Consider the following 17,766-nt stretch of genomic DNA (forward strand, 5'->3'; position numbering starts at 1 on the left):
TTATTTAGTGCTATCTGGCTAATGGCTAGGACTTTTTATATATAAACTTTTGAAAAGCAAACCAATTAGACCCAAAGGTTGTGTTTTTAATTTTTAAAGGTTTTTAATGATTTGTTATATTATATGGTGTATAAATTTTACTAAGGATATATGAAAATATGTTTGTTTAAGGATATTTAAGGCTTCTTTTGCCATCGTGGCCATTTCTTTAATTCATTGAGAAGATGCTGTCCAGGGCATAGAGTGCCCTTAGTCTGACAATGACCCAATAGAATATAATTGGGCACAACCTGACGACGTTGGACGGCAATCTGGATAAGAGTGCGTGCCGCTTGCAGCATTTGTGGAGGTGGAAGTCCAGCTAAATAAGATTTGAAATTATTTCTCGAATCAAGCGAATCAACAAAATCCTCTTACCTTGGAAATTGCCAATGAAGGCAATGCCAATCGATTGGCTATTATAATGGGGAGCATGTTCACCGCGAATTCCAAAACCGAGGCCCTCATAGATGCGGCCATCGCCGCCAATTAGGAAATTATAGCCAATATCCCGGAAACGGCGACGCAGATGATCCAATTGAATGCGACGTATTGCATTCTGACATTGGAATGGATTATAGCAAGCCGGTGTTACAGTATGGTGTATGATAATATAACGAACGGGTCCCATAAGGCGTGGCAAGCGTGGCGATAAAGGCGTTCGGCACCAAGATGATCGTGGCACAATCTGTGCCAGAGTCAATCCCAATCCCATGGTCAATACCAGGGGTAGTAACAATTTTTTTTGGAGCTGCATGACAATTTGCTTTGTTAATGTTAAAAACTTTGCAACAGCTCTATTTATACTCCATTCTTGATCTTTATTTTATGTTTACTCAGCTGGCGTATACATAAATTCATAATGACAATCAATTAACAATTAATTCGAGCAACAACAAAAACAATACAAACTGAAAGCATTCTTGAATCTTCATCCGCTTGCGTCACCTGGCAGAGCACTGGCAATGCCAGAGGCAAAGATTTTGCAATGCAAATGCTACCAAATGCGCTGCCCTTGATGCCCTGGCCAAAAAAGGATTGCCTCCCAGAATGGCTTGTGTTTTTTGTTTTTTTTTTTCAACTAAGGCAAATGAGCATTTGATAATCAAATGCATGGGCTATAAAAGTTGAACGACTGTGCCAACAATTGTACAGTGACCAATTGCCAGTGAGAAGACCTAAACCAAAACGACAATGAAGACTGTAAGTCCAAGTCAAAATATCCTTTGAGTGATGAACCTGTGAGACATTTTTGTTTATTTTTTTTGTTAGCTTGCAATTCTCATGCTCCTGGTAATGGCTGCTCTGTCCATGGCCAGCTATGTACCTGCCACTCTACCAGTTGCTGCTGCTGCTGCTGTTCCAGCTGCCACTACAGTTCCAGCTCCGGCTATAGTCCCATTGCCTGTTAGCCATCAGTTTGTCACACGAAACTTTAATCGTTTCTATGTGCCAACAACAACTGCCACAACTTGGCCAACTGTGGCTACCTATCAGCCAGGAATATATTACAAATATGGTGGAAATGGTGCAACATATCCAACTTATACATATACTTATCCCTATACATATCCATATGGTTATGTTAATGGTTATTATCCATATTCCAACTATGGTTATAGCTACAAAAGTGTTTGGTAGTCCCTGAAGAAGCAACTATAATTGTATGTATTAATATTCTTATAATGTGATATTATTGGACCCATATATACATATACAAATTTAATTCTATGTTGTTTTTTTGTACTTATGAAATTATATATCTAAAATTTATTCTAGAAAATAAAAAAATCATGATTTAAAATATTACTGGCAAATAAATAATTATTTCAACCGAAAATTAATGGCTTAAATATTATGTACAAAACAAAAAACCCAAAATAGCAACAAATTACTATTCTGGTTTAGATTTATATATATATACTTTTTTTTTTTGATTATTTAAGAGTTTTAATAACGTCAACAAAATCTTAAAAATTTAAATGCCAACTTTGAAGCTTTAAAACTCCGCACTAAAGAGTTTAAAATATTTAAGTGCTTCAGTTTAAAATGAATAACAATTCGCCATATTGGAAATTTGCATAAATTTATTAATGTACAAAACTGAAAAGATTCCATAATTATCAAAAAGGTTTCCAAAAAAGGTGGGAAATTATGGATTACTTTAACATTTTTGGATCCTAGACGATTTGTGGAAATGTAACACATTTTGCAGCCTTTAACTAAAAACTTAATCCTTAAAAAAATCACTTTGAATACTACCAAAAAAATTGTCATTATTTGCAAATGTATATATACTTACGGACGTAAAGGAATTACTTAAAGTTAAATAAGCAAATCGTAACTGCAAACCTTTATATATGTAGATAACGCAAATAATTGGCTTTAAGCCAACTAAACGAACTTGGCCAACATTGACACACATTTTTCTGGCATTTGGTTAACCAAAGCATTTATATTTATTACATAATAATAACTAACTAACAATTGTTTGAGAAAATGCATCATTTAAAAGAAGAATGGACCTGCTCCAAGTCCTGCAGGTGCAAATAGTCGGGCCGAAGCAGCTGCAGCCGGGAATGGCAAGGCGGCTATGCCCGCTGGAGTGGCCACAAAACGTGCAGCTGGGGCTGGAGCAAAGGCAGCATTAAACTGATTGAAGTAATCCAAACGTTGACTACTCGATATGGCCAGGGGCGATGGCCCTGCCAAAGGTCCTGTATAGGCAGCAAATGGTAAACCATATGGTCCAATGGATGAAGCGGTGAATGGTGAAGCCACCGCAGGAGCAATTGGCAATGCAGGAGCAGCTTTAGCTGCACCACTGGCCACCAAAGCCATCGATAGGATAACCAACTTACATAGATAAGAAAATAAATCCTTGATGAAAGTATTGAGTTGAATGGGCTCCACATTGATCTTACCATTTGCTGCATTGTCTATGTCTCTTCTGCTGCGATTTCCAAATGGATATGCCTTCAAGTGTTCGACTGGCCCTGTGTTTTATACTTGCTCCAGACTTGGCACTCTGTGAATTTAATTGGCGCTCCAAATTGTCACGCATTTGGATGCAAAATTAGCCAAAATTACATAGTTGGCAAGTAAACGATAGTCCCATATACATATAGAGAAAAACAAATAACAATTGACAAAAGAGCAAACAGAAATCTGGTTACGACATACAAAATTTCAAGGGATTACTCAATTGCTTAGCGTAAGTAAAATCTAATTCGAAACATAAAAAACAATTCTCATTCAATCAGACTTTAACAAATCCAAAATGGCAGAAGGATAAGTGAAAGTAATCCTTAAAATTCTCTTGATCAAGAAAATAGTAAAGAACACATACATATGTATATTTCATTTTAGCATTAATTTGTTTTCCTTTTTAATTTAGATAGAACAAAATGACAATTTCAACTTAAATATTGTTACATACATCATAATAACTATCATATAATTGTAATTGTAATTGTATAATTGTAATATTATATATATTTATATATATCATATATCTGCTTGATCGTTTTCGTCATTAGTTAGTTTATATAAATAATACAATTAAATATATATATTTAGATAAAAAACAGAAGAGTTGAAAAAAAAAAACAAAAACTAAAAACATATACCAAGGAAAGGATAGTCAGAAAAAAGAATTGGAGTTGAATTATTAAACTAATTTACTTGGTAGTTAACTATTTATGCATTATATAATCGTAAAATATTTATGTTAGTTTAGTTTCTTTTTTTATGGGGGGGGGGGGGGGATAAACACGATATATGTATTTATTTATTATTAGTTATGTATATATATATATATTATATACTAGAGGCTAGGATGACGACATTTAGCATAGGCATCTAATTAGTTGCTTTCGTTTAATGGATGAGTATATTTTCTGGTTTGCTTTCTTCTTTTTAAGCATTTACGAAGGAGAAAGGGACAGAGAAAAGGGACAGAGAATTATCTTTAACAAACACTTTAAATATCCATTTTTTGGTTTATGAGAATTTTTTTTCTTTTTAGTATAGTACTCAATCTATATACAATCAATGAATCAATTTCAGGATGAGGGAGGGGTTGGACTATTAGGAAGAAAAGTTGCTAATGTTTCTGGGAAACGTTTGAGGAAAATGTAGAACTCCACGAAATGAAATTAAAAAGGGAAAAACTGGAAAATATAATTCGACATATACATAGTTTAAGTAAACATATACACACACACATATTGAAAAATCACAGTCTATTTCTTTTCTATTTATCGCTTTTTGTTTAGATTCTTTTTTTCTTTTCTTTGTCGGAATATGGCAAAATAAATTTGACTAGATATACATACAAGGGGGCAAGGGGTGGGAAAAAGGGGTGGGGTCATTTGGTCATTAAGTGTCAGAGGAAGAAAAAAAGTTTTTTTTTTGTGTTGTTTGTTTTTTCTGTCGTTTTTGGAGTATTTTTTCTCTTGTTTTAGTTTCTTTTAGATTCAAGTTCTACATTCTCCTCATCTGATTCCTACCACAATACATCATAGTCGTATACATGCTCTGATGAGGCTATGATTAGACATTTTACAAAATCATCGAATGTACGCTTTAATTTCCATTTTTTTGGTTTCTTAAGCAATTGCAAGGGCATGGGCAATGGTTTTGTTATTTTCATTTTGGTTTCATTTTGGTTATGAGTCTCTGTTGATGTTTGTGGTGTCTCATGCCAGGGACTGGTTGATGTTGATTTTGTTTCCTTCAATGGTAGATTATAATATATATGATCTACTTGTTGTTGTTGTTGTTGCTGTTGCTGTTGAAGACTTTGCTGTATGGCCACCAAGCGTTGTTGCTGATAATAATGATTAAGATTGGTCAAATAGAAAAAATCGCAGTCATTAACCACATCGATTTCAGCATAATTATTACCACCACCGCCATGACCTTGATTCAAATTGAATCTCTGTACTCCAACTCCAGATGCAGATGCAGATGCAGTTGGACTTGCAGTTGTCGCTGTTGATTTTGTTGCCTTGGCAAAAAGTTGATCAAATCACATATTTTCATCAAATTTGGCAAAATTCGCCTCCTCATTCCATTGGAATTTATTTGTGGTTTCACCATCATCCACTTGCTGTTGCTGTTGTTGTTGTTGCTGCTGTTGTTGCTGCTGCTGCTGCTGTTGATTTTCAGTCATTAGTTCATCCGGTGACTTAAAGAATTCATCATCTTCAAAGGGATCTTCTTGTTTCTTGGCAAATATATTCACCGATTCGGATTTCTTAATTAGCTCCTGTTGTCGCTGTTGTAATTTACTAGAGCGCATATTCTGTTTCCTGGCGGCCGTTGTCTGTTCCTTATCAAATGCCTCAAACGATGAGGCCTTGGCAAAATCATCCTCAAATGCGGCATCATCGAATTGGGAGACCTTGACATTATCATCGAAACGTAATTTTTGTGTTGTGCCAGTTATGGGCGGTGTCGATGTGGTACTCGGCGATGGTTCCATATCGAAATGTTCACGTTCCCCCCTATCTCTTTGGCTTTTCTCGCGATCAGCGGAAAAATCATTGGAGAAACGGAATATTGATTTCGAACCAGCACCACCACTTCCGCCACCACCGCTGCCGCCGCCGCCTGCGCTGCTGACTGAGACTAGACCGGCTGGTGTGGAATTACAACTGGATGCGGTGCCAGCCGGTGCTGGTGGTGGTGAACTTTGATTGAAATCTGATTCAAAACCATCATCGAAATTGAATTTTCCTCGTTCAACGGCGCCACCGCCACCGCCAGCGCCACCACCTCCACCACCACCACCACCACCACTTCCTCCTCCATTGCCACCGAGACCAGCTGAAGATTCGCCACCGCTTAGCATCATGTTGGCTGCAGTGCTGCTGGCATTCGATCTTGGTGTGGGTGTCGGTGTCTGTTCATAGCTATCGACAAAACCATAATCACTATTCACATTGCTCGCATTGCCGCCACGACTCGGGCGATTCTGGCCCGGGAGTTTGGCCAATGAGGGAGCGTGTCGCTCCATTTGACGACGTTCGCTCTCCAGCATACGTTGATGCATCTCATGGCGTCGACGATTTAAACGCTCGAATTTGTCCTCATCTGTTGGTGGCTCATCGTCCACATAGTCCTCGTCGTCATCTTCGTCCTCATCATCGTCTACATTCTGATCGTGTTGGCAACTAATGTAATCATAGTTATCTCTCAGACCACGTCCCATCGGTGGGCCAGCATAACGTGAGGGATTGACCGAACCACCACCAGTTGAGGCTAAATCTTTAGTACTGCGAGCGCGGGTCTTTTTGCGGAATCTAAATGAGAGAGAGAGAGAGATAGAGAAAGAGAGGAGGTAGTAAATATCACATTTGGGTGATTCGGTTGAGTGGTTAGTTCATCTTACCTGCGTTCCTTTTCGCCATCTGAGGGAGGCTGACCCAAAGCAACTACCTGTCGACGACTCTCAGCGGCACTGCCTGGCCTCTTCCATGATTTCTGCCCAGGCAATGAGGGTTCTGAAAAGGACAACACGATAGTTAGAGCCAAGTCTAGGTAATGCAAGGGGAAAACTTGTCACCTTCGCCATCCCAAGGACTGGAGCCGCTGCTTTTACGCAAACGTGGCGGTCCAACAGATCCAGCACCACTTACACCTACACCAGGAGGTCCCACCTCAACTCCACTTAGTTGACTGGGCCTCTGCAGGCTTCGGGAACTTGTTCGCTGCTGCTGCTGTTGCTGGAAATCCTGTTCCGAATCCTGCTCATAGTCTATATCTCCGGTAATGCGCAGTTTGGCCGAACTGGAGGCTGGCTTACGTAACGAGCGGGTTTTCATTTGCTCTCTATCTCGATCCCTTGTCTCTCGATACTCATCTCGACTATCCAGACTGCCATAGACATCATTGCCGCTGCCAAAGCTGCGTCGTCTGCGTGTGGCACTCTCGTAGGATTCGAGACTCTCGCGATCAAAGGATTTCCTTTCTCTATCCCTGTCGTGTTGATAAAGATATTCACCGCGTTGCGTCTTATAGGTCATTGGGGAACGTCCCCTTTCCTCATAGACATTCTCATAGTCGAATTCATAGCTTGGCCTCGAATAATCCCGATATTCTCTCTCTCGCTCCCTTTCGCGCTCGCGCTCTCGTTCCCGCTCGCCACGATATTTGCTGGGTCGTTCACGAGGCAATGCCTGGCCACGTTTATCATACATGGGAGGCGGTGGTCCATAGCTGGAACGCTCATAGGCACTACGCTCAAAGGAACGCGCTCGGACACCTTGCTCGATCTCTTGCGGTGACCAAGTATGATGAGCCGGATGATGATACCAACTGGGTGAATCTAAAAGAGACAGAGGGGCAATGAGCAATGAATAAAGGACAGAATCAAAGACGAAATTTAAAGCTTACCCAAATCAAAGTTATCCCTACTGCGGGATAGGCCATGTTTGAATTTGCGTTGCGTTGCCTGTTGATCTCGTTCCCTTCGGGCACAGAACTCGGCGGCATCATAACTAAGAGAGAGAGAGAGAAAGAAGATTGATGAAAACTTCAACCGAAATCACTCTTGCGATAGTTACTCACTCATAATCCTCATCGCAGGAATTCATACGTCTCGCGTGTCTCATATAATAGCCATGACGATCGGCATGTGGCGGTGGTCCATGGCCTGGATGTGATGATGGCGGCGGTATTTGTCTTCGCTTTAGATATTCAGGAGTCTCATCATCCCACGGGCTGAGATCTCGTGATGATGAGGATGTTTGCTGACGTTGCTCTTTCTTGGCCCAACGTCTTTGCTGTTTGGACCAACAGCTGCCATCGTCACGGGGATCGGAACTGCATGGTGACTCTGCGGTATCCTGTTGCGAGGTATTCGAAGCTGGTGGCGGTGGTAGGGTAAGACGTGCCTTTCCTTTGCTCCCAGCTCCCACAGTTGCCGCGGCACTTACTTTCGGTGAATCAAAAGTGGCCCAGGATTGTTTATCTCGTTCCCGTTCCCGTTCACGTTCACCCATCATTTGCTTGGTGGCAGAGTCAATTAGCTGCGAGACGGCCGACAGTTGAGAGGGCACAGGCGACGGTCCTTGATGATGTTGTTGATGATGATGATGATGAACTGCACCCGGAGCTGGAGACTTTTGCAATGGAATGGGCGAAGTGCTGACATCATTGAACTGCGACGGTGTATGCAAACTATGAGCACCACGCGATGGAGCTGCCGACGAAGTGGCCGGTGAGATTCGATCTCGCGAGTCTAGGGACAAATTGGAAATGGCCCTTTGCATAAGCTCATCGATTTCGATATCATCTTTGGCCACCACGGTTGTGGTGACCATAAGGAATTTGTTGTCCTGCAGCTGCTGCTGCTTGTTCGATTTTGAATGCTCTTCAGGCATTTTAGTTTCGGTCTTATCCAACTGTTGGGTCGATGTTGTTAGCTTTTCATATTGATCTTGTCCACTTATCTGCTCGGTATCCTTTTCATTGCTATCGAGGCTGCTCTCTCCACCGGCATCGGCATCCTCATCTTCATCGTCATCGTCCACGGTAAGGGCCGACGATGAGGGTTCAGCTGGAAAGCGATCCGGTTGGGCCGAGTCCATTATTTGTTCCTCATTGAATTCCTGATCACTGAATTCGGGAAAATCTTGCAATAGATCCTTCTCCGGTGGCTGTGACGCAACCGACGGCGTCGTAGGCTTGTCGAAGAGATTCTCTACCAGAATGATGTCCCTTAAGGCGGCATAGCGATCTTTGGCCTGGGCTACCACTTCAGTGATTTTAGTATCGATCTTCGGAGGCTGGGGAGCTGCTTCATGGAGAATCGCGTCTGCATCCAGTTCTGGTGCAGCATCTTCACTTGGCAGGGGTTCATCTTGTTGGGGCGGTGGCGTAAGATCACCCATTAGATCTGTTTCCTGTTGCTGCTGCTGTAGCTCCTGGTCAATGATCTCACGGAACACCGCATAACGATCGGCCGGCGGCACAGTGGCCACAGCTGATGGTGCCTCATTGAAGTTGGCAAAGTTGGCCACAAAAGTGCTGGAAGATGCGTCATCCTCCAGCTGCTGCTGCTGCTGATTATGATGTTGGGGCAAATCCTCACCAAACGTATCATCGAATTTGGCCACAAATGATGTCTGCTGATCAAAGTTCACTTTGAATACAGCCGAAGTGCCCGAGGAGGCAGAGGTGATGGTGGTGGCGTTGCTAGTCGTGGTAATTGTGGTGATGCCGCTGCTGCTGGTTGTGTTTGTGGTGCCCACCACTGGGGGAGTTGCCTTGCCGCTGGTGGATAAATACTCGGATAGATAGGCTGTCAGTTGGACCAGCGTCATGGTGCTTAGCTTTGAGGCTGGAACATTCAGTTTCAATGCCAACTCATCCATACCGAGGGTGAGTAACTGTGTCAGCGTTATATCGGGAGCCAAAGTTTGAGTCTGAGATTGATTCTGGGCTTGCGCTTGAGCCGCTGCCTGTAAGATTTCCGCCTTATTCTCATAGATATCCTGGCCGCGACCCAACGATGCTTGTCTCTGGGGACGTGCTCGGCCAGTGGCTTGATTTGGAGGCGGTAAAAGTGGTGGCGGTGGTGCCACACCACCCAGGGGAGCCAAATAATCGTCCTCGGTATGGCCGGGCTTGCGGGGACGACCGGGTCCGGGGAAACAGCCATCGGAGCGACCCACGCGACGCGATGGCAACGGAATGGGTGGAGCATCTCCAGCAGCCGCAGCAGCTGTCGCCGAAGTGCTTAAGCTGCGTCGCGTGGAGCTATTCAAATACTCATAACGTCCTGTGGCCGGGGTTGGAGTCGGTGTTGGACGTATGACCAGATCACTGAACTGTTTCTTCGGTGGCAATGGCGGTGGCTCCGAGTACGGGGCCAAATCGGGTCGTGGTGGCGGCTCCGGTGCAGTCTCATTCTCACTTAAGGAGTCGCTCTCCTGCAGACGTCGCATATTGACACTCGAACCGATGGCCGATGATGAGGAATCGCTGCCACCGCTGCGCTTCGAGAAGCGTGCCTGGCCAAACAGATGGGGCATCTTCTTGTTGCCAATGCTAGAGATGACATCCAGTGGATTGGCCACACCCACACTGGAAGAGATAGCGGGCGTGGGACGTGTGCGAATACTGGAGAATTGCATTGGAGGTGGATCGCTTTTCTCTGGCGGCAATTGTACTTGAAGTGGTCCATTGAAGACACTTGCGGGCAGTTGCTTCATCTCGACTGGTGCTGGGACTGGAGTTGTCACTGCTGCAACTGCTGCCGCCGCCATTGAAGGAGGCGGATCGAACTCAAAGGCATCCAATTTGGCAAAGAGATCACCGCTGGCCTCTTGGAATGGATCCGGATCGGGATCACTCTTCTTGCGTGTGGGTGAGAATGGATCTGTATCGCGTGGCAATAGAACCGGATCCTCCAGTATATCCAGACCTGATGTTGCTGCTCCTTCAGCCGTTGTTGTTGTTGTTGTTGGCAATTCTGTGGCATAATAATTCACTTGGGGATTAGTGGAGTGACTTAGCATTAGTTTCAGCTTGGCCGCCGAGAAGTCAGAGTCGGTTTGGCTTTGATTTAGGACTGGTGGTGGTGGACTGGGATTATTGGTTGTGGATGAGGATGATGATGTTAATAACAAATGCTGGCCAATGCTAGCTGTGGTGGTTAGTGTGTTAGTAGTTGTGGCACCACCTACTCCTCCTCCACCACCACCGCCTCCACCGCTTCCACCACCTATTCCTATTCCTATACCTCCTCCTTCTCCGCCTCCGACACTGCCGCCGCCTGCAGTGCAAGTGCATGGAATGTGATGAAGCTGCTGCAGCGGCTGTTGCTGTTGCTGCTGCTGTCTGAGTGGGTTAGTACCTGCTGATCCTGCTGCTGTGGCTGCTGCTGCCTCCTCATCGAATAGACTATCCTTGGCCAGAAGAAAATCAATTCCCATGCTTAGGCTGCCTGCTCCCTGACCGCCCTGATCGAGGCCCTGACTCACGCTCAGCTCTTTCAGTACTTTTTTCGGTGGATTCTTAAGCTCTTGGAAAAAGTATTTCTTATCGACATACGGACGTGTTCGTCCCGTTCCCAATGGGTCCAAATCGGTAAAGGCATCTAATTGTTATGACAATTTTCGTTGCAAAAGACATAGAGAGGTAGAGGGTGAAAGAGAGAGAAGAGAGCAACTATTATCAAATGCCCTAAGCAAACAACTAATTAACAATTCAAAAAAAAAAAAAAAAACCAAAACTATAACTCAAATTGTGGCATTTGGATTTTCTAGTCAAAAATCAAAAACGAAATTATATCCAAATGCCGTAAAGAACAACGAAAGCAAATCAAACAAAACTGATGATATTTTAGATAGAGAAATAGAGAGAATGTTTTGAAATCGTTTCTATACAGAAACTTTGCTTTATTTTGACATGCTTGGTTTTCTTGTAGGTTATGGGTATCAAGGCAGAAGGGGGGGAATATTAATATAATCATCATAGATATACCTAAACCAAGAGATTTCTTCATTAAAATTTCGTTCATCAGGCACAGAGGGATGAAAAATGGGGAACTGTTGCCCCTTAAAGTATGCAAATTTACAATATTTGCTTAGATAATTATTTTAAATCTAAAAAGTTCTTTATATTTCTTATACTTTAGGGTTATTGCATAGTTTTGGGGGCACAGTTCCCCCCTTTCAAACCTACAGCTTTGCCATTAGGGGCATGGACGTTTTCAGTTCTCCTGATTTTATTAATCATTTGTCCTTAGTTTAGTGGGATACGAAAATATTTCAAAAGCTATCTACTTTAATTCAATCCTAAGCTTTCTTTGCTAAGATTTTAATTAATATTCTTCAAGTATTTTGTTAATTTGAAAAACAAAAGATTTGGAAAAGATTTTCAGTCTTAAATTATGTATTACTACTCTTCCCCAACTAACGATTGACTAGTCTCCCCATTACTGAGCCCCATTAGCTGGCAAATCTCAACTTAGGATCATTTTTTTTTTTGTATGGGATTGTGGTTAGTATGACATGAGATTTACAGTGCAAACAAAATGAAAGAACAATTAAATTAAATAAAAATGGTGGAAAAAGCAATGCATTCACGATGAAATTGAATATTCAGTGGGAGGGTGAAGAGAAGAGAACTCCCACACCCATTATGCCATATGCAATCGCATTAGTTACGCTTGTTAAGTGGTCTTCATTGATTGCCCCTACCCGACCACCCCATAGAATTGTTTCCATCGTGAATACGCAGCTCTTTTCACCAAAAAAGAATATGAAAGAAGAGAGAACACACACGCACACACATTCTACTTGTTCTACAATGAGTAAGAATGAAAGAAAAGAAACTACAAGCTACAACAACAAAAGTACGAGACACTACTAGACAAATAAACTGTCACTTACCCGACGATATGACCGCTGATGCCCCACCAGCTGATGATAGTTGTTCAGTCTCTAAACCTAACCCCACCTCAATTCCGATCTCATCGAGGGGCGCTGGCGCTGAAGCTGCTGCTGCTGCGGCGGCTGCTGCTACAACTGCTGCTGACGATGATGAAGTGGAAATCTCATTCAATTGCTGTGTGGGCGTTGCCGATGATTCGCTTGCCGCCAATGGGGCCATGGGCAGCACCTTGGTGGTATCAAAGACATCACTTTGTTCGGTCAGTTCATGCAACCAATTATCATCATCGTTTTGTTCAGGTTGCAATGTGGCTGGTGATCCACTAGTACCAGGAACTGGTGATAGCATGGCATCCAGAGTTTCGGGTGTCTTAGTGCTAGAGCTGCTAGGAGGCTTATGACGATTACGACCACCGGAATCTGGTGGCGGTGGCAATATATTATACGATGGCACATATATGAATGAATCACCAAAAGGATCATCTTCGCTGGCAGATTTGGCTAAATGAGAAGCACCAGAAACACCACCACCAGCCAAACCAGTGGGATCATTTGGGGTTATTCGCTCCATTTGTGTGATGCCACGTTGCAGAGAAGTCAATTCCTGTTCAAGATCAACCAAATCAGCTACAGATTCAGGAGATATCTATTAGAAAGAGAGCAAAAGTGAGAGAGAGAGAGAGAGAGAGAGATAACGAGAATTGTCACTAGGTTAATATCAAACTTACCTCTTTGGCTGCTGCTCCTGATGTCTTCGCCACATCGAGATTTACACCCAAACGTGCAGAGCCATTGGAAGCCACATTTAGTAGGGTTAGGGCATGTCCAGCAGAACTGGCACCACCCGAAGCCAGATCGCCAACATGACCACCAACCGCCGACTTCAATGAGGACAAGGAGGCCAACTGGCTGGCATGATCATGCAAGGATTTGCCTTGAATTTGCTGGCGTGCCATCTCAATTTCTTTTTTCTTTAACTCAAAAACCACCTGAAAGAGATCTCGCATAGCCAGCACCACCTGGCTGGCCGCCTTGTCCGTCTTGATGCCAAAGAAACGATGTCCACTATCCGGTGAGCCAAATATATAGCCAAAGGCACGCGAATCTGTCATATCCTGTGCTATAAACGATATCTTATGCACTGGATGATGATATAATGAATCACCAGTCTTCTCATCCCTCAATCTGAGGCCATCGATGGTCACATGTATGGTGATTCTTTGTTTATGCTCTCCAGCTGCTCGTATGGCCATTTTTAAGTCCTGTAAAGCCTCTTGGCACATACGATCCCCACGAGCCTCACCCACCTCCAAAATGCCAATGAGTTTTGCCTTAAATTGTACGCCATCGCCGAAAAAGCGTCCCGGATCGTTGCGATCTGTGTGGAAAAATCAAATATATATATATATATATATATATATTATATAGGCAAAATCTATGTATATATGTATATGCATATGTATGTATCTATAATGGAAAAATTCATTAAAGCTATTTTGCATAATCAATCAGTCGAAGCTTTTAATACACTTTGCCAGCTACAAAAATTGATAAAATCATTGAAATTTTAAAAACGATCCAACCCAAACTAAAGGTTCTTAGTCCTGAATCCTCTAAGAAGGAAATGCGTGAAATTTTTTTGATTCTAAAATGATATTTTGCCTCTAAAAACTAAGTTAGGTTTCGATTTCCAAGACTGATTTTAACCTCAAGATAAAGAATTCAAATTCCTGATTATGCCTACTTTTTTGTTAATTGAGAAATGTAAAGATTTTTCATAGATCTTTCTATACGGCTTTTATTTAAACCATGTAAAAATAATTGCACTTTGATGCATAGATTAAAAATAAATTCAAACTAATCTAATGTAAACTAAACTAAAATGGAAGATTTTGCAAAATTTCTTTAAATAATAATTCTATAAAGTACGAAAGAAAAGTAAATTTAAAAAGTTTAGCAACTTTTCCATGATAGTTAAGTAAATATATATGCATGTTATATTTGACTGATCACAAATATAATAATGTCTCCCCCCTTCTAGCACTTCTTTCTCTCTCACTCTCTCGACACATGTTTATAATGATATTTTGTTTGCAATTTAAGTTTTGTTTTTTTTGTTTTTTGGTTTTGGCTTTGGTTTATATATGTATGTATGTATGTTTGTATATTTTTTGTTTGTGTGCTAACGTTTTGCGTAATTAGTTTCCTCGGCTCCTCCACTGCTGCTGCCGCTGCCGACGCCAAATGTGCTGGCCAGGGAGAGATTAGATGATGCTGTGGATAGCTTGGATACCAAAGATTTGACCATGATTGGTGGATAGGGCGCGGGGTGTGTCAACAATATAATCTCAGAACAAATCACATACTGAATAAACACACAACACAACAGCAACAACGAAATGAACAAACAACAATCGAACGAACGAACGAAATAGCGACTAAAAAAATAAAATTTTATTTTTTTTTTCCTTTTTGTTGTAGTTTAATTAAAATCGCTGGTGTGCGGGTGGTGGGGGGATGTGTAGGGGAGCCGCCGGGCGGAGGGTGGGTTGCTTGAAGATGTATGGCGTCACCGTCACCGGACCAGACCGAAAACCAGACCGTTTCGCGATCATGGAATGGAAATGAATGCGAAATGAGAATCAGAATCCGAATCCAAATGCGGCTGCGGCTACTGCGGTTGTTGTCTCTGCCTGCCTGGACCCAAGCGTCGATGTCGCTGCTGCTGCTCTGCTTTGCGCTAACAATTTGTTTAAATTCATTTACACAAACACACACACACACACACACAGAGAGAGAATGATATATGCACATGCGCGCTGGAATTTCACTCTATTATTAAGCGCTTTTCATTTTTGCAAAACAACAAAAAAAAAATACACAAACAAAAAAGAAAACATCTTCCTCTCAATCGTCTGCTAACTCTCTTTTAGACACACTCTCTCATTCTCTCTCTGTTTCTATTTGTATTGCTCTCCCGCGCAACTGATCGTTATTGTTTATTGCTAAAGCAGCTGCCTGGCTACCACCTGCCGATAACAATTGACTTGAAGACGTTGGATGAGATGAGACAAAGGTGCGATAGGCAGGCTTAGATAATCGATAACCAGAGCCTAGCAAGGATCAGTTTGAAAATGTGAAAATTTCCTCCATTTATTATGTAGCCGACCAGTATGCAACTGTAATTTCTTTAAATCAAATGAAACATACATTTAATTTTTAACCGAAAATTTTTAAATCAGACTCTAATTCAGTTAAATAAGAAAGAAATCTCAGTAAAAATTTCCCCCTTTGATAAAGTCTTTTATTGACTTTAATTTTAAGCGTAGCCTTAATGTACAAACTTGAAGTCAAAGATGAATTAAGTTGACAATTCTGACAAATTAAATCTTTGTTGAAAAGGAGATTAAAATTTGCTGTACTCCCCCAAAATAACCCCGTTGCCTGCTTAGCCCTTTAGCTAGTTCTTGAAATTGGTGTTTATGAGACAAAGTTTCTAGATTCATGAGCTAATGTCTGAACAAATCGTATAATATACACACGTTTGCATGTATGTATATGTGGGTATATAGAAACAATGGCCCTTTCTCATCGATCAAACTTGAATTTTTGCTAATCTATTGAGATAGCAATTTTTGTTTGTGTAGGTTTTCGTATAATTGTATTTCATGGCATAATTATGTACTTACATTTACAAGGACTAGTCTTTTTCCTCAACGTCTGCATGGTGCTCACAATAAACTGATTGGCATTCGTATTTCGTATAATGATGACAATATTTTGGGCTGCTTCAGTTGGCAGCAAAAGCAGCAAGGACCAAACAGGGCGGAACTATAAGTGAGGTGAAATTAAAAACCGGTCAGGTCACGGTTTACAATTTATAAAAAAAAATAAAGAAAAGGGGAATGGGAAGGACGAGACGCGGACGTGTATTGGCCCCATGACTTTTGACATTTGAACGAAATCGTAAAAAGAATTCGTCAGTGGTCGTTGTCGTCCTTTTTCTTTCGTCTTCTTCTCTTTTTGTTTACACTCTTTTGAGCTTCTTTGGGTTTCTTTTTTCCGCTTCTCTTTCTATTATAATTTTATACTTACTAGAACGATGCGCTAGTTATTGTTGTTATTGTGGCACTCGGTCGATAGGACGCGCCGGTATTCGTATTCTTCGTGAGATTATTGATTTTTCAATTGTGGGCATTTCTTTTGTATGTAGAGATGTGGGGGGTGGTGGTGGTTTTGGTTGTGTTGGTGTTTGAGTTTGCCTACTTTTGGGCGTCTACTGCGCCTTGAATTATGCTGCAATTTATTTATTTGGGTTTTTCGACTATATATTGATTAATAACAAATTTCGTTGTTTTGCGCTTTTTTGATGACTTTTCATTGCAATTCATTTGATGCACTTATTACATTCTCAAATTACGATTTCATTCCAACTAGACACCGAGTTTTCTTTTCGCTTTTCCTCTTGTGGAAAGAACAAAAGACACACGCACAATTGACACACTCCCGCAGGACATTGGAGTCGTAGTATTGGAATATTAAAATTAACGTAAATAAAAATAATTGTGCCTGAATTGAACACTTTTCCTTTTTATTACTCTATTTGTCCATTTGTGTGGGTTTTTTGTTGACTGTTTTCTTCTTTTTTTTTGAAAGCTAATCCTTCGCCCACATATACGCACAAAAGATTGTGTAGTAAATTTCCAAGGATACCAAAAAATGTGTAAAGGGGGTGAGAGCTTCGTGCTAGAGACACCCTGTTTGCCTGCCGGTTGATACCCGGCTATCGATAAGTGATCGAAATTCAATAACATGCAAATTATTTGAAAATGCAGCAACATAAATGGCTAATTTAATTGTGAAAAATCTTACAATATGTGTATTGGCCTTAAATTTGTCCATTTATACAATAAATAGTTGAAAAATTAAAACTAAAAAGGATAACAGTTATTTAACATCGACCGTTGCTAAATACTGGCAACCGGCTTATAATAACGGCCATGTTAAGTAACAGTGACAAAGTTTGTATGTTAAAATAAGGGCTTTTCGAATTACGCAAAACCCAGTATTGTGTGACTTTCTGGTATTTTTCTACTTCTGGTATTTTTCTCAAGTCCACTGTTTAGGAATGGACCCGGCCGACGTACTCTTTTGTTGCATGTTCGACTAGAGCTGGGAATCCATCGATAGTCTCCCCCCTCGATGGATTTTGCAGCGATGAAAAAAAAAGTCGATAGTATCGATGGCTTGGACTTTTTCCATCGATGGATGAAACCATCGATATTATCGATGGTTCCGTCGGAAATTTATAAGGGTGCAA

The 17,766-nt window shown here is 41.5% G+C and overlaps 4 protein-coding genes across 4 annotated transcripts; 1 reads left to right on the top strand and 3 right to left on the bottom strand.

Annotated features, from left to right (window-relative positions):
* Positions 1–176: 176 nt before the first annotated feature.
* LOC6639409 (peptidoglycan-recognition protein SB2) lies at positions 177–796 on the bottom strand. The gene is made up of 2 exons (XM_002061634.2): positions 418–796; positions 177–361 (listed from the first exon to the last, which is right to left on the bottom strand). Exons 1-2 carry the CDS (start codon positions 794–796, stop codon positions 177–179), a joined length of 564 nt encoding a protein of 187 aa, XP_002061670.2.
* Positions 797–945: 149 nt separating this feature from the next.
* Positions 946–1,765, top strand: LOC6639408. The gene is made up of 2 exons (XM_023181696.2): positions 946–1,242; positions 1,312–1,765. The coding sequence occupies exons 1-2, from the start codon at positions 1,234–1,236 to the stop codon at positions 1,678–1,680; spliced, it is 378 nt and encodes a 125-aa protein (XP_023037464.1). The 5' UTR covers positions 946–1,233; the 3' UTR covers positions 1,681–1,765.
* A 782-nt stretch (positions 1,766–2,547) lies between these two features.
* Positions 2,548–3,108, bottom strand: LOC6639407. Its single transcript, XM_002061632.2, has 2 exons — positions 2,964–3,108; positions 2,548–2,895 (listed from the first exon to the last, which is right to left on the bottom strand). Exons 1-2 carry the CDS (start codon positions 2,973–2,975, stop codon positions 2,548–2,550), a joined length of 360 nt encoding a protein of 119 aa, XP_002061668.1. The 5' UTR covers positions 2,976–3,108.
* Positions 3,109–4,885: 1,777 nt separating this feature from the next.
* LOC6639132 (protein disabled) lies at positions 4,886–14,842 on the bottom strand. Its single transcript, XM_047012185.1, is given in 10 exon segments — positions 4,886–5,103; positions 5,105–6,347; positions 6,437–6,548; positions 6,611–7,372; positions 7,441–7,544; positions 7,615–10,522; positions 10,907–11,149; positions 12,447–13,092; positions 13,175–13,824; positions 14,634–14,842. Coding segments are annotated over 10 exon segments (6,924 nt in total). The 5' UTR covers positions 14,755–14,842; the 3' UTR covers positions 4,886–4,968.
* Positions 14,843–17,766: the final 2,924 nt, after the last annotated feature.

This window comes from Drosophila willistoni (genome assembly GCF_018902025.1).
Source record: "Drosophila willistoni isolate 14030-0811.24 chromosome XR unlocalized genomic scaffold, UCI_dwil_1.1 Seg144, whole genome shotgun sequence".
Lineage (NCBI taxonomy): Eukaryota > Metazoa > Arthropoda > Insecta > Diptera > Drosophilidae > Drosophila > Drosophila willistoni.

Excerpts from the sequence above, each read along its gene's own strand:
- LOC6639409 (XM_002061634.2), bottom strand. The coding sequence starts at position 796 with ATGCAGCTCCAAAAAAAATTGTTACTACCCCTGGTATTGACCATGGGA. Across the intron at positions 362-417 it reads CTTCATTGGCAATTTCCAAG|CTGGACTTCCACCTCCACAA; the intron begins GTAAGAGGATTT and ends AATCTTATTTAG.